The sequence below is a fragment of the Lycium ferocissimum genome, chromosome 7 (assembly GCF_029784015.1).
Source record: "Lycium ferocissimum isolate CSIRO_LF1 chromosome 7, AGI_CSIRO_Lferr_CH_V1, whole genome shotgun sequence".
Lineage (NCBI taxonomy): Eukaryota > Viridiplantae > Streptophyta > Magnoliopsida > Solanales > Solanaceae > Lycium > Lycium ferocissimum.
In genome coordinates this window covers 47,743,348-47,765,884 of record NC_081348.1, presented here as the reverse complement: position 1 = coordinate 47,765,884, position 22,537 = coordinate 47,743,348, and the positions used below count along the sequence as shown (strand labels likewise).

Below are 22,537 nucleotides of genomic sequence, written 5' to 3'. Positions count from 1 at the left end.
CTCTACCTCTCTTCCAGCCCTCCCTTGCCAGCTTCTCACACCTCTTCGCCGGCGCATCTGTGCCTCTCCTCTGGACATGTCCGAACCATCTCAGTCTCGCCTACCGCATCTTGTCTGCCACGGAGTCCGCCCCTACCTTGTCTCGAATCTCTTCATTTCTGAGAATATTTCTCCTAGTTAGCTCACACATCCATCTCAACTTCTTCATTTCTGCAACTTTCATGTTCTGAACATGAGAGTTCTTGACTGGCTAACACTCTGCCCCATACAGCATCATCGGTCTCACCACTACTCTGTAGGACTTACCTTTAAGTCTTGGTAGCACCTCTTTATCACACAAAACACCAGATGCGAGCCTCTATCTCGATCACCTTGCTCCAAAACGATGTGTGACATCCTCGTCAATCTCCACATTACCTTGGAAAGTAATTGAAAAATATTTTAAAAGTCAGATTATGGAATACTTAGTTTATTTCTAGATTTGGTCAAATTATCTCAATCAACTCTAAGTTATTTGATTATGTGGTCCTATCAGGCATCTATACATATAATAAGTCAACACTCTTATTGCATATTCATTAGATAGGTGCTCAAGTCATATATTCTACTCTGCTCCTTTTTCAGCGTACCATATATGAGGCATATGATCAGAAAGGGGCTTAGAAATACTAGGAATCTCAATGAGTAGAAAAGCCATTTAGATAAAAGATTAGCATCACTATAGAAGAAAACGAAAGAATTGTATGTTCTACGTGAGATAGAAGTCGCTCTAAGTACTTTTAGTTCCGGAGAAATCAGTGTTTTTGCTTGACATTCTTTAACCTAAAGCTAATGGCATAGTAAAGGACTATTTAGCGTGCTCCGAGATTCAAAGGCAAAAGAAAGTCAATTAAACATAAAACCTACCTTCAAGGAAAGTGAACGCGCAACAAAAATATATTAAGAAAATAAGAAAACGGTTGAGGAGAAGGAAATAGAGAACTTCGTTAACCAACTTGTTGAGGTAAAAAGCTTCCATAAATTTGATGTTAGAAAAATTAAAATTTATTAATGTTAATGGTTGTTATTAACTTGACGAAAGGAAGAAACAACCTAAAGAACATGTATGTAGATGAAAATGTGTAAATGAAACTGATGCTAATTACAACAATGTTGGAGTAGAGAATGACAGACATCCTTGCGAGGTTGATTGAGTATGTAATTTTTTATCTTTTCTATCATTGTTTCGTCAGTATTTCCTAGTTATTAGTTTGTTGCTCATTGTTCATCTAGTTATCTAATCACTAAGAAACTTAACAGAGCTTCACGTGTTCATGAAAATACCTATTAAATTTAAGAAGAAGTGATCTTAACTAATACCTAAATGATAAAATAACAACAAACCAAAAGATTTTAAAAAAGTTCTAACCTTAATTAAATAATAGGAATGCATTAACACTTCATTAATGACATCAAAGTTAGGATTAGATGGGAACACATAAGGTAGTTTAAATATTTACATCTAAGAACATTTGACTCATTATTTATTGCTTCTATTTTTCATATTCAGATTTTACCATAATTTGCAACCGAAGAAATTATCTCTTACACTATTTTAAGTATTACAAAAGATAATTAATAACATTTAGAAAAAATGAAAACATAAGTACCGAGAGGAGAAATATTTGTATCTTTTTTTCCCTTAATGAACCAGTAACACAACAACAAGAACTATAACAACATACTCGGCGCAATTTTACAAGTGGGGTCTAGGAGAGTGGTGTGTATGCAGGTCTTACTCCTACCTTGTGAAGGTAGAGAGACTATGTTCGGAAGACCCTCGACTCAAGTAAAACGTTTTCAAAGCAGGTATGAAAAAGTAATTCCTTATTTTATTCCATTTATTTGCTATTTTCCAAAAAGTTTATAATTATCTACCTTCATTTTTCAACTAAAAGGGTGTCTTAGATGAAAAGACCTGACCACTCATTTGCCAAGAATGGTTAAACTCGTCATTAACCAGCAGCAATTGCTAGTAATGAGATAAAAGTGTATAATTATAGAAAACCACAATGGACCAAAAGACAAAATCTTGAAGCACAAAAAAAAAAATCAATTCTTTGCTAGCAATGGTAGAAGTATAAGGAGAAGAAGGGTGGTGCCCATAATTAAAACCTTACCCATTTTAAGGACTGCGGTTGTTTTGATGAAAATGGGACTAGAAACAATTAAACAAACAAATTTCAAAGGAAATTGTTAATTTGAGGGTGTGGGGTGTTGATTAGTTTACTGGGTTGCGGGTCGGATTTAATTGAGATCCCTTCGAAACCGGATAATTTTAAGTAAAATTAGGTATTTGAGGTTGATTGGGAAGATTTCGTCAATTGAGCAATTTTTGTTAACTTTCGTAGCGGCAAGGCGTAAATAGTACTCTCTCCGTTCCAATTTAAGTGTCTTAATTTGGTTAAGAAATTTTCTCGTGAAACACAAAATTTTATTTTAAAAGATTTCTTTTTTTAAAAGTAATTTTCAAAAAAGCAATTTTGTAACTTTAAAAGCCATGTTTACAATTAATTAAAAAAGATTTTTGAAAGGTATTAATGTTTGGTCAAGCTTTTAAAAAAATGTTTATTTGTATTTTTCTCAAAAGTACTTTTCAAAAAAGTCTTTTGGGCTATTTTTTTGCTTCAAAAACTACTTCTTTACTCCCCGTAAGCACTTATTTCTCGAGCAATTCGCGAGTGCCCTTCTTCTTTGGGGTGATCTTTAAATTTTGCCCTTCATATATGAAATTTTTAAATTTTGCCCTTCAAATCCCATGGGTTTCAGTTCGAACCCACACGGTCAAAATTTTAAAAAAATTCGCAAGGCGAGTTTAAATTTATTATGCTTTCATGGCATACAACATGAAGGAATTAGCAAAGTTATGCGGACCGGCATACTTATGCCTTGTATGGGCGACTTGGCATAAGTATGCGATTCGTATAACTTTGATAATTCCTTCACAAGTTTATCTGATCCCAAGATAAAAGTTTGCCCTTTAAAAGTATGCCCCCCATCGGTATAAACATGTTAAGGATTTACCAAACTTATGCGATGGGGGCATACTTATGCCTTATGGGCAAACTTTGCCTTGAAGCATATATATGTATTTTTTCAAGCATATAAACCAAAGTTACATGGAAAAGTATTATCTTTGTAACCAAATGTCCATCCCGGATACAAATTCACACTTTGCCTGGCAATACAAAGTAGTTAGCAATTGTTGATAGACTTCGGAAATTTGGCATTCAAGTGCCACACGATTGCATCTTCGTAGCGACCTAAGAACATTTTCCCATCTTTATTTTGAATGCTCCATCACAAAAGGACGTGGTACAGATTGTTGGTATGGTCGGGGTACACTTTTAGAAGAATAGAGGGGCAAAATGAAATCAAATGGATCTCACACATTGCTAGACACAAATCGGCGGTGCTCCATTACTTGCCGCATTTTTGGTATGCTAGTGGCATTGGTTTGGAGAGAAAGGAACCTACTCGAGATTTCAAAATACTCGCTTTCTTCCGATAGACTTTGCGAGAGATTGCACAACATATTCACATCCAAGGCAAAGAACAACTTCAAACGGCAGAGAGCTCTTCTGCTATGAATTGCTATCCCTAGTAAGTGTAGTTGATTGAAACCGGCCGTTTTTTTTTTAATGTAATAGTTGCTCTAGTTTGACTTATACAAGTTAGTGAGTAGGAATTTTACCATGTACGATTGAAGGTCGGCTTTAACTTTGTCTTTGTAAAAAAGTTTTTTGGATGGAATAAAATAGACTTTCAACCAAAAAAAAAAAGTTTGCCTTATAAGGCAAAGTTTAAATTTTGGCCCCTCCGGCAGTACTTTTAGTTATGTTTAACTAAAAGTCATGTAGTGCGTACTTTGTCTTGAGGGTGACTTTTAGTTATGCGGATCCGATAAATTTTTAACTTTTTCTTAAAAATTGTATCTTTGGATCCGGCATACACTCCCGATCTGCCTTGCGAAATTATTTTTTTATTTTATGCCTCGAGCGGGGGTTCGAACCTTAACTTCATGTATTCGCTCATCTTTCCAAGCAAAGGGCAAAATTTAAAGACCACAAATATGAAGGGCAAAATTTAAAGACCACAAATTTGAGGGGCAAAATTTAAAGACCACCCCAAACGAAGGGCAATCCGTGCAAAAAAATGTATTTTCTCCCAAAAGCTTAGCCAAACACCTCACTTTTTTTCAAATAAGCACTTATTGAAAAAATAAGTACTTTTGGAGAAAAAATAAGCTTGGCCAAATAGGCTATAGGTCTAAAGTTTAAGGAATAAAGAGAAACTTTTGAATCTTGTGGTCCTAAATACTAAAATGTCCTTTTGAATCTTATAATTTTTGAACTTGCAGAATGTTTGATTTATCAACTTACTAAATATAGATAATACGAGAGAATATCTATTGTTCATAGTTAAGAGTGAGTTTGATTGTTAAAGCAAAGTTGGGGGCATAAATAATTTTCACGGGATATTATGGAGAAAAGGCCATAAATAGTCTCTTATCTATGGGAGTAGGTCTAAAATGGTCCCTTAACTATATACTTATCGGTTTTAGTCCTTTAACTATCCAAAAACTTATCAAATTTGGTCTCCGTCTATTTTTTTATACAAACTCATAAACCTTCGTGAGATTAATCGTTAAACCATTCCTCAGACCTATATTTCTCTCTCCCTGCTTCTTTTTCCTCATGTTCATTCTTTAACCTCAACTTTTTTCCTCAAGTTCTCTCTCGCATTTCGTCACCGACGGACTGCGTCGGTTAAAACCGACCTAGTCCGTCGATTTTGTTAAAAAAAAATGACGTGTTTTTTTTTTTAAAATTAAAGAATGAAATGTAGGAACTTGGAATCGAACCTGGGTATATTCCTTGGCATTAAAGGGCTTTACCACCAGACCACTGATATTTTTTGTTCATATACTTATATTGATTTAATTTATACTATTTTTTCGCTCTAAAAATCGATGGAGTCCGTCTTCGTTAGTTTTTTTATAAAAATATAAAAATAAAAAACCAACGTACTCCATCGGTTTATTTTAGAAAATAATATATAAAATAATTATATTTTTTCGTGCATTTTTGTGCAAAAAATAACCGACACAGTCCGTTGGTTTTTTTTTTAAAAAAAGATTTAAAAAAATTATTGAAAAAACCGACGGAATCCATCGGTCTTTCTGTCGGTTTTTCCATCGGTTTTTATCAATTTTTTAGCAGTGTTTGAGAAGAATGGTTACAGAAATTTTGTGCTTGAGTTTGTCTTTTCGAATTTTAGAGACTCGAGAGCGACACGTTTGTTTAAAATGCTTTTTTTTTTTTTTTTTTTTAACAAGAGGAACTTGAGGAAAAAGAAGCAGGGAGAGAGAAATATAGGTTTGAGGAATGATTTAACGATTAATCTCATGAAATTTTATGAGTTTGTATGCTGTTTGTATAAAAAAATAAACGGAGATCAAATTTGATAAATTTTTGAATAGTTAAAGGACTAAAATCGATAAGTGTATAGTTAAGGGACCATTTCAGACCTGCTCCCATAGATAAGAGACTATTTATGGCCTTTTCTCGGATATTATGCATATAACAAATTGTAGGGTCATAATCGTCACTGGACAAATACATATCACCTCCACCCGATTAACAAATAATAGGAAAGCAAAAACTCTGTAGAAATTTTTTTTAAAAAAAATGGGTTCGACCTCCATATCTACACAACAAGCATTATGCAATCTCCAAAAAATCACTCCTTTTAGGTACAGTAGCAGTATTAGAAGTATAAAGAGTGGTAATGGACAGCGAAGAAGGGCAGCGGTGGCAGAGATTAGGTGTTGTTCGTCGTCGTCGGCGGCGGCGGCGGTGGAGAAAGAGAAGCGGCGGGAAGTGTTGAAGAATGGTGAGGATGTGTTGGAGATATGCAGAGTGTTGAATGGGATGTGGCAGACAAGTGGTGGTTGGGGAAGAATTGATAGAAACGATGCTGTTGAAGCTATGCTTAATTATGCTGATTCTGGTCTTTCTACTTTCGACATGGCTGACCACTGTACGATACTCCATTTCCGTCGAGTGTCTTACTTTTCTTTTTTATCTGTTCCATGAAGATAGTAAGTTGATAATCCTACGTGTCAAGTTTATAACACTTGCCACCTAAGTCGACAATTTAAATATCCAAGTTTCTCCAATTTACTTGGGCACAATTTGACTCAAGTTTATAACACTTGCCACGTAAGCTGATAATTTAAATATCCTACGTGGCAAGTTTCTCCAGATAAGATATAAAATTTTAAAAAAAGAAGAAGATTTTTGAAATTTATGGCCTAAAACAAATCTTTATGTGGTTATAAATTATTTCATTAAATGTAAAAGGAAAATTTTAAATTATTTGTAGTTATAGAAATGTGACATTCTTTTTGGACAGATTAAAAAAGAAAGGGTGATATACTAAAAGTTGTGATTGGTTTGTTTTGTTTGTTATAGTTACCGTCTGTGTTAGAGGTTCTTGTGTGTTATATTTGGACACGTCTGCATATATCTGTTAGCTTTTTGACTTTTCCTTATTTAACCCCTTTTCTTTGAGAGTTTTCAATTTCTTACCATAGATGTTGTTCTGTTTGCACTTATGGTCCTCTTCATAAGGGTATGTTAGTCAATTGCATTAATTTTTTTTATTTTTTAAAAAGAAAAAAAAAATGAAGTTACTTTATTGTCCCCAAAAGGGAAGACTTTATTTCGTTGTTTTGCTGCTCGGCCAAAAATAATTACGGACGCTAGCCAATATACATATAATATATATTTGCCGGTTATATGTTGGTGGGCGGCTATTTAAGTTAATATTTCCTTTTTTAGAAAAGAAAAGGGTATTTGGAAAAAAAATCCAAAAATAACTGGACAGACAATGGATAAGGAGCTAAAAGATCAAAACAGATAAGAGAAGCCTTATTTCAAATGAACCAGTGACTACTCATATTTTAGTGTCACTCTATGTAAAGTGGGGATAATTGTTCAACTACCCTTTAGACTATCTTATTGATCAAGAATGGCAGAGCTCTTGAACAACAGTTTCAGCCAATTCTCCTTGAACTCAATCAAGATAAAGTCTTTTAGAGCAACTAAAGAAAGAACATTAATGCCAAGGCGATTCCGGTGCTTGTTAACTGAAGATAAGCAACGGGCGATAGTTAAGAATGGGAATGATTCACTGGATATATGTAGAGTTGTTAATGGGATGTGGCAGACTAGTGGTGGGTGGGGAAGAATTGAACGAGACAGTGCAGTTGATGCTATGCTTCAATATGCTGATGCTGGACTTAACACTTTCGACTTGGCTGATATATGTAAACCTTAAATTTGATGAATTCATCTTGTTGTTCAATTTCATGCTGGTGGACTGTTTTCTATGTGGCACATGACTTGTATTGTATTAATCGATCCGGTACTGTTGATACATGCTAATGGAACATATTTTGTAGGATTAGAGAAGTTTTTGATCAGTTGGATCACAAAGACTCAATGTTTAAAAGTAAATGTCTTTTTATCATGGTTGCCTTTGCAGATGGACCTGCCGAAGATCTTTATGGCATCTTCATTAACAGAGTACGCAGAGAGCGCCCACCAGAATTGCTAGAAACTGTGAGAGGGTGAGTCACAAAGGCATGCTTCTTTATTAAGGGCCCGTTTGGACATGAATATTTTTTCCTTTTCTCAAAAAAAACAAAATATATAAACAATGTTTGGTTGCACATTAGAATGATTTTTTCAAATTAACCAGTTTTTCAAGTGAAAAATATTTCCCCAGTCACAAAACTTCAACTTTTTTCCAAGTGAAATGCATGTCCAAACACAACTTCAACTTCCAAATACCTTTTTTCAGCTTCAACTTCAAATTATTTTTTTCAAATATCACTCAATTCATGTCCAAACGCTACTAAGATTGGTCAGCGAGTAGAATGTAATTGCCCTTATGAATGAATCCACATATCTCCTGTTAACTGCGATGGTACCAGCATTTGATTTCAAATACTCGAAAATTTGCACAACTAAGCATAGAATGCTCTGTGTTAGCTTGAAGTAGCAATTCAACCCGTAAACTTTTTTCTTCTGATTTTGCAATGCAGTCTTACAAAATGGGTGCCACCACCGGTTAAGATGACCCGCAGTTTTGTTAGTCAGAGCATTGATGTTTCGAGGAAAAGGATGGATGTTGCATCCTTGGACATGCTTCAATTTCATTGGTAATAACCACCCGTAGTCTTTGTTAATATACAACTCAATGTCATTGTTCAACTGTTGGGAAATGGCAGCTATAAACTAATCATAGGCGGTTAATCTGCTGTTTAGGTGTGAAATAACACCAGGGAGTTATAGCTCTTCTTATTAATCTCGGGGTTTAATTTGGTTTACCATAAAAAGAGCATACTTTAAGTTGCATTTGACAATAGGTCAAGGGCACCATTAAAGAAACCATATCTTGTTCTATTCTCAAAAGTACAAAATCATTATTTTGTAAGAAATTTAGTTTCCTTGAGGTTTTCGATCTTCTAAGATAAAGCATTGAAGCAATCTCTTGAAAAATGAGTTTTATTGTTTCCTTCTTAAATCCTATCCTTAATGTGGATATAACTGCTTCACCATGTAAGTTTCCACTATAGAACTAGCAGCCCACTTCTTAAATACTCCATGTAGTATATAACGACGTTTTTACCTTTATGAACTTCAAAATAAAGTCTCATCAGATCAGATAAATTTTGGCCTTTGGGACCCGAGAAGAGTTCGTGTTCTCATAACACTATCCAGGGTAAATCATAGTCTTTTCATTAATCAACTGACTTAATAAGGAATCAGGAAAGAAAACTTTAAGTTTCTCTTACTCTTTGCTATTCTGCTTGAACACCAGGTGGGACTACTCTAATTCTGGTTACCTAGACGCACTAAAGCATCTCACAGATCTAAAAGGAGAAGGTTAGTTGTATATTGCTGTCTCAGAGCTTTTCATCTCGCAGTTGTCGATTAGGCTATATAGTGACATAGCTGACATGCAGGCAAGATTAAGACCATTGCTCTGACTAATTTTGACACTGAGAGATTAAGGATAATTCTGGAAAATGAAATTCCAGTTGTCAGCAATCAGGTATTGAGTTCTAAGCAGTTCTCATTGTTTTGCCATTTGCTCCGTATTTCAGCTCTGAAGTAAAAGGATTTGTTTGGCAGGTACAACATTCAATTGTTGACATGCGCCCTCAACAGAAAATGGCAGAGCTTTGTCAGCTTACAGGAGTCAAACTTATAACGTCTCTCTCTCACTCAACTTGTGATGGTGCAGCAAATTTGCTGCAACATTACATAACACTTGTTCAATTTGTTAAATGCTTGCGTAACTGCTTAAGATTAGATGCAGTCTAGTTTTCTCTAGTTCTGGCATTCCAAAAATGAGCATCTCCATTATTACCTTTCAGTAATCTGCAACCAAAAAAGGACCTTCATTTTTGGTCACCTAAATGTGACATCGTCAAGCATAAATGACTTGTTGCTTTCAGTGCTATGTTGTACAAGGCAGTGCACTTCTGATGTACTTCTAAATTTGCTTTGGATGCAGGTATGGAACAGTAATGGGAGGGTTATTATCTGAAAAGTTCCTTGATACCAACTTAACGATACCTTTTGCTGGCCCTGCATTGAACACTCCTTCACTACAGAAGTACAAAAGGGTAATTTCCCTTGAAAAACTACTTTTTGCAGTATGTTTGAATGTGTTATTCCTCTGTAGAGGGTATTATGTTCTGAGTACCAAGAACGTAGTTGAATAAAAAGATAAGTTGGGGGCCTTCTCTTTTTCTCTGTTTATTGATGGGATAGGTGGCTAGGTCATCCGGGCCGAGGGGTAGAGCTAGTATGGAAAGTGCGGGTTCGGCAGAACCTAGTAACTTTGATCTAAACCCAGTATATTTGTTGAGAAATCCACTGAATATGTACATATAATAAACTTCAGAACTCAAAACCTTCAAATCTTGGATCCACCTGTATCTGGGGCTATAAGGAATCTGAACATAACATACTGTATTGTCTGTCCTCCTGTTTCCATGGCATTAGAAATGCTTTTCTTTTACTGTGTATCCCCAAAAAAAAAAAAAAAAAAAAAAATGCAGATGGTTGACGCTTGGGGTGGGTGGAGTCTCTTCCAAGAGTTGCTCAGGACAATGAAAACTGTGGCCAACAAACATGGAGTCTCCATTCCAACAGTTGCTGTGAGATATATACTGGATCAGGTATTTTCCAGTTTTCATCATTTTCTTGCATCTCAAAAGAGTTTAAGTTATATACATGTCAGTACAAAATATTTTTACACTATTACGTCAACTAATGGATATTTACAAATTACAAGTAAGTCTCCTTAAAATGTGGAATTCTTAATCTCGAAAATAAGACAGGTTATCCTTACGACCGTAAGGATGACCTGATAGCGTAAAACATACTTTACATTGACGGTGTATATAACTTAAACTCAAAAATGATTCATTTTAACTCTTCTGATTCATTTTGACAAAATCTGTTGTGCAACTGCAGCCAGGCGTGGCAGGATCAATGATAGGTGTTAGGCTCGGTCTGTCGCAACACATTAAAGATGCCAATGCTGTGTTTTCTCTTGTTCTTGATGAAGAGGACGTTAGCAACATCCTTCAAGTAACAAACAAGGGTAAAGATCTTCAAAAAGTTATTGGCGACTGCGGAGATGAATACAGGCGTGCTTAGAGCCACAGGGGCAGATCCACCATAGAAGCTACCGGTTATGATCAAATTCATAAATTTAACATCCTGGATCAGCTTATATAGAGCCATGAAAAGGGTCATTTTTATTTTTTCTACAAACTTGTAGAGTAGTATCTATGAAAAAAGTCATAGCAGGCAATGTTTGGGTATTGAGTTGTAGATTCTGCAGGCTTTGAAATTGCAAAACAAGCCTCTGTGTTACTTTTTCTACTATATGATGTATTGTAAAAGTTTAATTTTATAGAAAAGCAAACATCTTTGTTGGGATTATTCAACAGGAAAGTAGAAATTTAATTTAGTCTTTGAAATGACAAAAATGGTCCCTTATGTTTGATGGTAAGTTTAAAAAGTCCCTTAGTATGCACTGAACAGTTAAGACACTTTTTTAGTTTTAATCAAATGTTTACCTAGGAGGTCTGGCGGGAACTCTGGCGAAAAAAATGAGGAATTAGTGGAACCAAACGTTCTGAGGTATAATTTTTATAGTTTCTGTTATTTTTTGATTTATTTTTAAAATTTGATGTTGTTTTTTGAGGTGTAAGTTCTATTATTTTTTATGTCTTTTTGGTATCTAGCGCAGCTTTTGTACTTGGTGTAATATTTCCGTCAAATCTAACTAATTTAAATTGTTAAATATTCGACATAAAATGTTATTTTTGGCAAATCTAAAGAACCAAAACTGTTAGAGCAATCCATCACGAAACCACCGGCGCAACTCCACGGCAACACTTCTCCTTCAGCCTATCACCATCGTGAAAATAGAAAGTATTTAATGAAAACTCACATTTGGAAGTATATAATTTATAATTTATGTTTTTTTTTTAATCTATTTCAACAGTTTGGTGTAACTTTTTGGGGTGAAGTTTTTGTTATTTTCAGCTCATCTTTTGTGTCTTGGGTAGCTTTTTATGTTGCAATTTTTGAAATTTTAATAGAAATGTCTATGAATCTGATTATTTTTTTCACTATTTTTCTCTAAATTTAACAATCAAAGTTTGATAAATATTTGACGGAGACTAAAAAATATTCATTTCTGACAAGCTTATAAAATTAAAATAGCTCAACTAATACGTAGGGCTTATTTGTTTACAAGGGATAAGAGATAAATAATTATGGGATTAAATTTTAGATGAATTCATTTCACATTTGGTTGGGATAAAATTACAGTCTAACTAATTTCAAAATTAATTGTCCCGTTATTATAGTGTTATTTATCCCTGGGAATACAGGATAACTAATCCCGAAATAACTAATTCCGATAACTAATCCCGACATAAGTAATCAGGCTATCTCAACATACCCTCTACTTCTCTTTTGAGCAATATTATATACTGAATATTTCTTTGGTTCATTTTCTTTTTTTTTTTGGGTCCTGAAATCTGGTAATTCATTTCTTTTTCTTCACACTATCTTCAGTTTCTTGAATACATAATAGAATAATGAAATCTTGAACTGAAATGCAGAATTTGTATGGCTTTAAGTTAAATCCCAATTTACTAACAACAATGTTACCCACATAGTGTTTGACAATATGCTTCACTGAATAAATTCACCGAATTCGGGTGTCAGTGTTACTCCAATAGAATAGGATGACTTGATGCCCACATAGTGTTTGACAATATGCTTCAATGAATAAATTTTAACTCCTCAAGTGCTTGAATGGAATAGGATGACTTGATGACCACATAGTGTTTGACAATATGCTTCACTGAATAAATTTTAACTCCTCAAGTGCTTGAATAGAATAGGATAAAGTGATGCCCACATAGTGTTTGACAATATGCTTCAGTGAATAAATCACTCCATTTGGGGTGTTAGTTGTAACTCCTCGGGTGCTCGAATTGATGCTCACATAATGTTTGACAATATGCTTCAGTGATTAAATTACTTGGAGTCATGTAATGTTTGAAAGTGGTGTTAAATGTTGATTTGAGTTTTGATTAATTATTAACGGATACTAAGAGGTTACAACAACAACAACATAATAACCAGTCTAGTCGCACAAGTGGGGTCTGGGGAGGGTAGTGTGTACGCAGACCGTTTTAAGAGGTTATTTTGATGCCAAACGTCTTGTTATAAATTCTCCGAATTGGGGTGGTAGTGTAACTCCTCAAATGTTCAAATAGAATAGGATGACTTGATGGCCACATAGTGTTTGACAATATGCTTCACTGAACAAATTACTTGTTGACATCTCTCTGTGTGAATTTGAAAATGGTGTGAAATGTTGATCATGAGTTTGATTAATTGTTAACGGATATCCGTTTGGGGTTTGATCAGAAAGTTAATTAAGTGGCTTTGTCATTTCAGTTACCTAGCTGTATGATAATGTTTTAATTGATTTGGATTGTGCTTCGGTGATTAATCTCTCTGCTGCTGGTTTCTTAACACTATAAACTTGGAATGCTATTACGTTTATGCTAATGAGAATGATTTTTATGAACGAAAATTGGGGGGAAGTGAAGCTTGGTCGAATTTAAAGATAATGCTGCAAATGCAAATCTTTCTCTTCTACTCTCTTAACTTTTCTTTTGGTTTATTTTGTAGCGAAGTGCAGCAATCAGTTAAAAATATTATTTTTACCTAACACAAGGAATACACTCACCCCCTTACCAAGTACCCCGTGCATCTATATCGACTTGGGATCTTGAAGACGTTCATAGAGGGTCTGTGAAAACTCACTTCTTTGGTGCATAGAATCGAACATCTGCTGGGCCATAGTAAAAGGAGGGCACCATGGATGGTAACTCAAAACTCTTTGCATATTATTTGTCTCTTCAACTTTGTTTAATTTATTTTCCCCTTTCCCCAAGCTTTCGTTTTGATTTTTCTTGAGCCGAAAGAATGTAAATTATTCAGTAAATTAGAAACGTTCATGGTTTTCCTATGTCAATTTTCATGGATTGCTTATCCATGTATTCAGGAATATTGGGTGAAACGGTATTATGGACACTCTCTCTTGCATTGGGTATTGAAATACTGTGTATTTCCTTTGCACTAGCATGAATTTATACAAAGTGTTTACTTACTAAAAGCAGTGTTGTTAAGTGTTAACAGCACACTTCAAACAAGCTTAAGCCCTGAACCTTGATGCAACATGTTGACATATAATATAATTAAGTAATTAGAAAGTGTGTTCTCTCTAACAGTGGTTGTAAGGTTTTAGATTGAGAAGCCACACACTTTCTATATGGTATCAGAGCAAGCAGAAGGGTCAAGTCTCATCGCTTCCCATTATCAAAGAAAAATTTCCACATGCTTGATCCATGAGAAAGATCAGGCCCGCACGTGAGGGCCGTGTTGAGATATAATTCAATTAAGTAATTATAAAATATGCTCTCTCCAACAGTTTAAGCTTTTAGATGAGATGATTGCACAATTCTACACAACATCGGTTGGTGCTTCGCCCTCAACAAAGTTTTGGTGCAAGCACCAAGGCATTGAGCATGCGCCTCAAAGCAATGAGCTATATTTTAAAGAGGGAATAAAGACAACTATAACATGCAAAATAATAAAATAATTGTTAATGAAATAGTATGAATGACGGTACTATAGATTAGGATCGGAGCTATAGGAAATTAGAGATTTATAGTAACAAAACTAAATCTATTATAAGTAAAAAAATAATCTTTAGGTTCATAATTCAAAATGGTGGTTCATTATATATATATATATATATATATATATATATATATATATATATATTGCATTACATATATTTCTTAGATTCTTTGCATTTCTCCAGATATTTGCCTTTGAAAACACTGTTTAAAGGGGAAATAAGAATAAAGATAAATAAGCTTTTTAAAGAACTGTAGCTGAGCTTCTGAGACTCGACATTACTTGCACTTTTGCCTTTGGTTAATTGAACTGAAAGAGGCAGTGCAAAGGATTCAGCAGTTTGACTTATGCTTGATATTTGTTTTACGTTTTGTCATTTAGTTGATTCACAGCAGACTATGGAGGAAACTATCCTGGTGGGTGATGATCTGATGATGGGCCCACCATCACCAGTCATTCCACCTGAAATAGCGTCTCATGTACTCGAAGGTGTTGATCTCTGTGACGGAATCTTGAGGAATCTGTTCCTGTGTATGTCTTTCTTTTCCTGAATGATCCTTCTCTGATTCATGTGGTTTATAATGCTCATCGAGTCAAGATTTTGCTTTTTAGGCTTACAAATCAATGATATCGAGCCATTCTGTCAGGATGAGATTGCTTTATATCGGCAATGTGCAGAGAGAAGGGTGAGAATGATAACAAACGAATTAATCTCTTAACATTTTTGCTCATGTAAAGTTGTTTTCCATGTATTTCAAATGAGGTTTTTGGTTGCTTGAGAAAATAACTTTATGCTGTTTAGAGATTCTTATGCCAATAGAAAATATAGAGAATTTCTAGTACGTTGCATTTTAATTTTTCTTTTGGATGAATTTAATTGGGGGAGCATGCTTAGTGAGGATTCATATAGCCGACTCTGATTTGCTTGGGATTGAAACATAGTTGTTATTGATAATCATAAGTTGTCATCTGTAGGATAAGGAGCTCCGGCAACGGCTTCAAGATAGTGAACAGAAATTAGGGATGTCAATGCCTCTAGATCAAGCAAAAGAAAGAGCCACTCAACTAGAATCAGAAGCCACATCACTGGAGAGGTATGTTAGAGTCAAAATTAGTAATGATATTGCTGATTCTGTTTTTTCCTTGGCATCGACTCATATAAGTATTTAGTCAGCTCTAACTTACCGGCTATCTCTGAGCATAATGCAGCTCCTTTGCATGAAGTTAACATTATAATGTGTGCAGTTTATTTGTGTATAAGCCTTGATAATGTAAACAGGATAATCAGTCTGAATCTATTATTTTAGGTGAAAATAACCAATAATAGTAGTTGCTTTATTGGAGTCCGACCTGACCTTTGAGAAATTACTAGTATCGGTAAAACAAGAATAACATGCTTATTCATTATGTTTGACTGATGAAGATGTACTGTATTTCAGTGTTGGTTTGTCTTCATGTTCACTGACAAAGTGTTTCCTGGTGCCAGTTCTTTCTTGAATTGTCTTGTGCTCTAGTTGAAACCATTATGAGATATGGCTGAAAAAAAGGTATAAAATATTGGAATTCTCATCCTGGATATAAAACCTATCCAATTTAACATTTTTGTCAGACTTGAATCCTGCATATTTTGATGGTGTCGTTTGCCCTTAAAGGTAGTTTACCCTTTTGTTTACAGCATTTTGGGATGATTTATATGCAGTAAGTATTTGCTCTAACATGTCTTCTTTTTTGGTTCTAGGCGCTTGATTTTGGCAAGTGGACTTGAAGGTATGGAAGGTTTTCGGCAGCGATGGAGTCTACATGGTCGCCTAACTGATACCAAGTATGATAACTGATTCTTCTGTTAGCATTTGCCTAACCCCTACCTTTGCAATTGGTGAAGGGGCACACTTCATCTAGCATAACATTTATTGAGAAGGGAACTTGGGAAAAACTGTGCTTTAGATTTTGTGGATCATTTAATGTAAAATCCAGTTGCTCTATTTTTTTAAAATAACACTAAGCATGCCGTTACTTGTGCTATAAACTATAACGCGATGAAACCTTATATTTGGGAATAGTATTCTTTCGATTTAGTGGATCATCTGATTTCTGTACTTTGCATGTGGTACAATCAGCTATCTCAAAAGATTGGACATTCTATCTCAATTTTTCAATGGACATCCTATATCCGATGGATTGTTTTGAGATCATAATGTTCCATAGACCATGGTAGTGTATCTTATTCTGCCAATTGAAGACACAGCTAGAGTTGGTTAAAAAACTTAAGATGTTGAAATATGCATAAGATGGCCTGTAAGTCTCATGAGATGAATCTATCTTAAGCTTGAATAACTTAGGTTGACAAACCAATCAGAGCTACTTAGGTCTAGGCAAAGCAGAGTTAAGCTGGAATATCTGCAAGCCAGTTCCTAGAGGTTTATGTTGTCCTTAAATCAATGGCATTTCTTTCTTATTTCACAATTATTCAGTTAAACATGAAATCTTAGAAGAAAACTGAAAGCTTTCACAGAATGCAAAGCTTACTTTATTCACAGAACTGTACAGTATTTATACTAGAACAAAAAGATCAGAAAAAACTAATGAATCCCTAATTCATAGGAGATCCTTAAATCAAGGGATTTCCTCTTAACTATTTTCCTAGAATAACTCCTAGTATCTTTTCCTAAAATACATCATATCACATATTTATAGGAGCAGATTATAATCAAATCTGCCAGCTCATTCACAGAGCAGATTGTGATTAAATCTGCCAGCTCATTCAACACTCCCCTCAAGTTGGCATGTACATGTCGAACATGCCTAACTTGTTGACAAAGGTCTCAAAGGTAGTTCTGAAAAGACCTTTTGTGAAAATATCTGCAACTTGTTCTTTTGTTGGTACAAAAGGGATACACACGCTTCCATCTTCAATCTTCTCTTTAATGAAGTGTCTGTCCACTTCAACATGTTTTGTTCTGTCATGTTGAACTGGATTATGAGCAATGCTTATGGCAGCCTTATTGTCGCAATACAACTTCATTGGTAGACTCATAGGTCTTCTTAGTTCTTGCAATAATCTCTTGAGCCATAACATTTCACAAATTCCATGTGCCATGGATCGATACTCAGCCTCAGCGCTACTTCGAGCCACCACGTTTTGCTTCTTACTTCTCCATGTCACTAAATTTCCCCATACAAATGTGCAATATCCAGATGTAGACCTTCTATCCGTAGATGAACCAGCCCAGTCCGCATCCGTATAAGCCTCAACACTTCTTTGCTCATTCTTTCTGAAGAACAACCCTTTCCCAGGGAACTCTTTAGATACCTTAGGATTCGATAAACAGCTTCTCGGTGTTCTTCTCGTGGAGAATGCATGAATTGACTGACTAGACTCACAGCAAAGGCGATATCAGGTCTAGTATGAGACAAGTAAATCAACTTGCCTACCAATCTCTGATATTGGCCCCTATCAATCAATTTTCCTTCCTTTGCAAACTTTACATTTGGGTCAATTGGAGTTTCAGCTGGTCTACAACCACTCATTCCTGTTTCTTTTAACAAATCAAGAACATACTTCCTTTGTGAGACTATAATTCCTTTCTTTGATCGGGCAACCTCCATGCCAAGAAAATACTTCAGCGGGCCTAAGTCCTTTATCTCAAATTCTGAGGCAAGACGTTCCTTCAAATTTTTTATTTCAACCACATCATCTCCTGTGAGGATGATATCATCGACGTACACTATAAGAACTGTTGTTTTTCCTTCTAGTGAATGTCGAGTAAACAATGTGTGATCTGCTTGTCCTTGCACATACCCTTGCTTCTTCACGAATTGAGTAAATCTTTCGAACCAAGCCCGTGGAGCCTGTTTGAGGCCATAAAGAGATTTTCTAAGTCTACATATCTTTGACTTGTACTTCTCTTCAAAACCTGGCGGGGGTTCCATATAGACTTCTTCCTCTAATTGCCCGTTCAAGAAAGCACTCTTCACATGTAACTGTTCAAGAGACCAATCAAGATTTACCGCGATTGTCAAGAGAACTCTAATTGAGTTTAGCTTAGCTACTGGAGCAAACGTCTCGACATAGTCAATGCCATATGTTTGCGTAAATCCCTTTGCTACTAGGCGGGCCTTATACCTCTCCAAGGACCCGTCTGATTTGAATTTGGTGGTGAACACCCATTTGCAGCCCACTGGTTTTTTTCCTTTTGGTAGATCCACCAACTCCCATGTGTCATTTTTTTCAAGAGCTCGCATTTCCTCCAAAATAGCCTCCTTCCACTCGGGAACTCGTAGAGCATCCTGCACATTTTTGGAATCTCCACACTAGAAAGTTGTGAAGTAAAGGCTGAATAACTAGGAGACAACTTTTTATAGGACACAAACATAGAAATAGGATATTTAGAGGGATTTCTAACACCTTTGCGTTTTGCAATAGGAAGATCCAGATCTGAGAAGGAATTAGAATTAGAATCAGGTGGAAGATTACCTTGGATTCCAGTAAGGTCCCGCGGAACTGACTGTTGATAGTGTTGAGAATTTTCGGTCTTTTTGCCTTGAGTTCGGTTCCTTCTCGAATACACCTGTATTTCTTTTGTTTGTTCTCTGTTTCCATTTTTAATTTTGTCATCTGAAGGCTCTACAGGTTCATTATCAGAGTTCTTATCATTTAAGTCACTTGGGTCCCTATTATCTCTTGGATCACACTTATTCATATCTTCTCCTATATCCCTCACATTAGCATTTATCGTAAAGTCTAGCTCCTTATTTGTCTGATGTCTAGTTTCCTCAATATCCCAAAAAGACGAATCTTCACCTACATGATACTCCCCCTGAAGATGAGTAGTAAAATAGAGTTGGGACTCAAAAAAGTTAGATCCATTGTGACAATTATCCTTCTAGCATGTGGATCATAACACTTATATCCCTTTTGACTTGGAGCATATCCTACAAAAACACACTTCCTAGCTCGCGGTTCAAGTTTACTACGATTATGAGGATGAATATGAACAAACGTTGTACACCCAAAAACCTTCAGTGGCAGATCTGCAGTTAGTCTAGAACTAGGAAAACTCTCTCTGAATACATTAAAAGGTGTTCTAAATTTGAGAGGCCGGGATGGCATCCTATTAATAAGGTAAGTAGCAGTCAAGAGAGCCTCTCCCCAAAGGTACTGTGGAGCTTTACTAGTAAACATTAAAGCCCTCGTTACCTCTAAAAGGTGCCTATTCTTCCTTTCTGCGATGCCATTTTGTTGAGGTGTATCTGGACAAGAGCTTTGGTGTACTACCCCATTTTTTCTGAAAAAACTTCCTAATTGTTCATTAAAAAATTCACGACCATTATCACTTCGGAAAATCTTGATTTTTTCATTAAATTGTGTTTCTACCATGACATAGAAAGTTTCAAACACATTTTTTACCTCCGTTTTGTCCTTCAATAAATAAACCCAACTCAGTCTAGTATGATCGTCAATAAAAGTTACAAACCATCGCTTTCCAGACATTGTTGAAATCCTAGATGGTCCCCAAACATCACTATGAATCATCGTAAAAGGCTTTGAAGCCTGATACTTTTGAGAGGGAAAAAAAGATCGGTGATGCTTAGCCATTTCACAGAATTCACATTGGAACAAAGACGGATTTTTATTTCTAAATAGTTGAGGTAACAAATGTCTTAAATAATAAAAACTAGGATGTCCAAGCCTATAGTGCCAAAGCATGACTTTATTCAAAACAGAAGTAGAGTTCAAACAAATTGGATTCAGTTGTAGTGAGTTGTTCCCATTCTCAAGAAAATAAAGACCTCCAGATTCTCTAGCACTGCCAATCGTCTTCCCCGAGACCTTGTCCTGAAATTCACACAAATCAGAGTCAAAAATAGCACGACAATTAAGAGAACGGGTTAATTTACTGACAGAAACCAGGTTGCAAGAAAGTTTTGGAACATGAAGGATATCATGAAGTGCGAGAGATGGTGATAATTTAACAGTTCCTTTTCCAGCAATTGCAGAGAAGGAACCATCAGCTATCTTGACTTTATTATTCCCTGCACAAGGAGTGTAAGTAGAGAAAAATGGGAACTTCCTGTCATGTGATCACTAGCTCCTGAATCTATGATCCAAAGATTTATTTGGTTAGATTTGGCACTAAGAAAAGCGGACGGTACAATACCTGTTTCAGCAAAAGAACAAGAAGGATTAGAAAGATTTGGTGCACTAGGACGAAATTGTGGAGATTGAAGGAGTTTGTGCAGAATTTCCAGTTGTTCCTTTGTGAATGGAGATGTTTCTGGAGAAGACTGCTGTCCCTGATCAAAACAAGTTTGGAAAGCCTGACAATGTTGATATTGAGAGCCACGATTATCAACTCCTTTCTTCTTCCAGTTTGGTGGTTTCCCATGAATCTTCCAACATGTTTCACGGGTGTGCCAGTGTTTTTTACAATGATCGCACCATGGCTTTTTCTTTTTGTCGTCTTCATTTTTCACTGTTACAAGAGCTGAAGAGTCTATGGCAGGTTTTAGTTCAAGGTTAAAATCAGGTTTTAGCATAACTTTCCTCCTAGTTTCCTCTCTCCTAACTTCATAAAAGGTTTCACGAAGTGAGGGCAAAGGTTCTTTCCTAGGATTCGTGACCTAACCTCGTCAAACTCCCGGTTTAGTCCTGCTAAAAAAAGGTAAACTCTCTCATTTTCTTCCCTTCTTTTTGCTTTCACACTATCCACCGGACACTCCCATTCATCATTGTAACACTGGTCTAATTCCTGCCACAGAGACACCATTTCATTATAATAAGCAGTGACTTCCCTCTCACCCTGCTTAGCTTGCCATAGTTTAATTTTTAACTCAAAAATTTGAGAGGCATTTTCTACATCAGAATATGTCTCCCTAACAGCTTCCCACACATCTTTAGCAGTGGGTAGAAAAAGATAAGGTTTACCTATGACTGGTTCCATGGAATTTATTAGCCAGGCAATCACGAGTGAGTTCTCTGATCTCCAAGTTTTCAACTTTGGGTCTCCGACTTCTGGCTTTTTTCGTCTCTCCGGTCAGATGTCCCAACTTTCCACGGCCATCGATTGCAAGCTTTACGGACTGTGCCCATTCCAGATAGTTCTTCCCGTTTAATCGATGAGAAGTTAACTGGAAGGGCATGTGAGAAGCATCGCCTCCTTGTGCCATCAGATTTTCTGTCGGAGAAGAACTTTTGTCTTCTGTTGATGTTCCAGAAGAATCTGTTTTGCCCATATGGTTTTAGGGATAAAACTCCCACTCTGATACCATGAAAGCTTTCACAGAATGCAAAGCTTACTTTATTCACAGAACTGTACAGTATTTATACTAGAACAAAAAGATCAGAAAAAACTAATGAATCCCTAATTCATAGGAGATCCTTAAATCAAGGGATTTCCTCTTAACTATTTTCCTAGAATAACTCCTAGTATCTTTTCCTAAAATACATCATATCACATATTTATAGGAGCAGATTATAATCAAATCTGCCAGCTCATTCACAGAGCAGATTGTGATTAAATCTGCCAGCTCATTCAACAAAAACTATCTGAAAAAGCATTGCTGAAAACGAAGAAGTAGAAGCTATGTGCAAATAGCCCGTCCATTAACGACAATGCATATCATACTTCCTTGTGTAGAAGCTTTTGTTTAAATTTAATCCGCGTGCAGGAGAAGGCTGGAGGCCCTGAAGGGGGGAATGGACAACAGGAAGAAGGATGAGCCAGCTGAAAATGTCCCTACCAAGAAAAGATGGTTCTTCTGGTGAAAACAATGGTTACAGGGTCGGTTATATTACTCTCACCATCCAACAAATTGTTTCTATTGTACTTTTTTTTTTATTGCCAATGCTGTTCCTTTCTTGCTCCTTGTTTTCTTCCTTTTTGAGAAAGGGGATTTGAGCCTTTTTTTTTTTACTGGTAGAGAACCTCACGCTTAAATATGTATACTGTAGTTCGATAATGCAGGAATGAAGTAGCTCATGTGTTTAGTGTTAAAAGTGTGTTCTTAGAGGATTTCGGAGGGGGGGGGGGGAAGGACTTTCATTTCCATTACCGCAATCTATGCTCTGGACTTTTGAGAGGAAAATTTGTACTTAGCTTTCCTTATTTGATGCATCGATTGTTACTGCAGCTGGCAACAACACTTGCAATAAAAACATCAATGTCCTCTTTTCC

The 22,537-nt window shown here is 35.9% G+C and overlaps 2 protein-coding genes across 2 annotated transcripts; both read left to right on the top strand.

The window, feature by feature from the left end:
* Positions 1-5,785: 5,785 nt before the first annotated feature.
* LOC132065453 (flagellar radial spoke protein 5) lies at positions 5,786-11,072 on the top strand. Its single transcript, XM_059458858.1, is given in 10 exon segments — positions 5,786-6,001; positions 6,003-6,081; positions 7,591-7,675; positions 8,153-8,269; positions 8,932-8,996; positions 9,077-9,165; positions 9,246-9,325; positions 9,631-9,742; positions 10,181-10,300; positions 10,599-11,072. Coding segments are annotated over 10 exon segments (981 nt in total). The 5' UTR covers positions 5,786-5,953; the 3' UTR covers positions 10,785-11,072.
* A 2,262-nt stretch (positions 11,073-13,334) lies between these two features.
* On the top strand, positions 13,335-22,387 carry LOC132065454 (uncharacterized). Its single transcript, XM_059458859.1, has 6 exons — positions 13,335-13,545; positions 14,745-14,894; positions 14,976-15,049; positions 15,339-15,457; positions 16,102-16,185; positions 22,032-22,387. Exons 1-6 carry the CDS (start codon positions 13,539-13,541, stop codon positions 22,126-22,128), a joined length of 531 nt encoding a protein of 176 aa, XP_059314842.1. The 5' UTR covers positions 13,335-13,538; the 3' UTR covers positions 22,129-22,387.
* Positions 22,388-22,537: the final 150 nt, after the last annotated feature.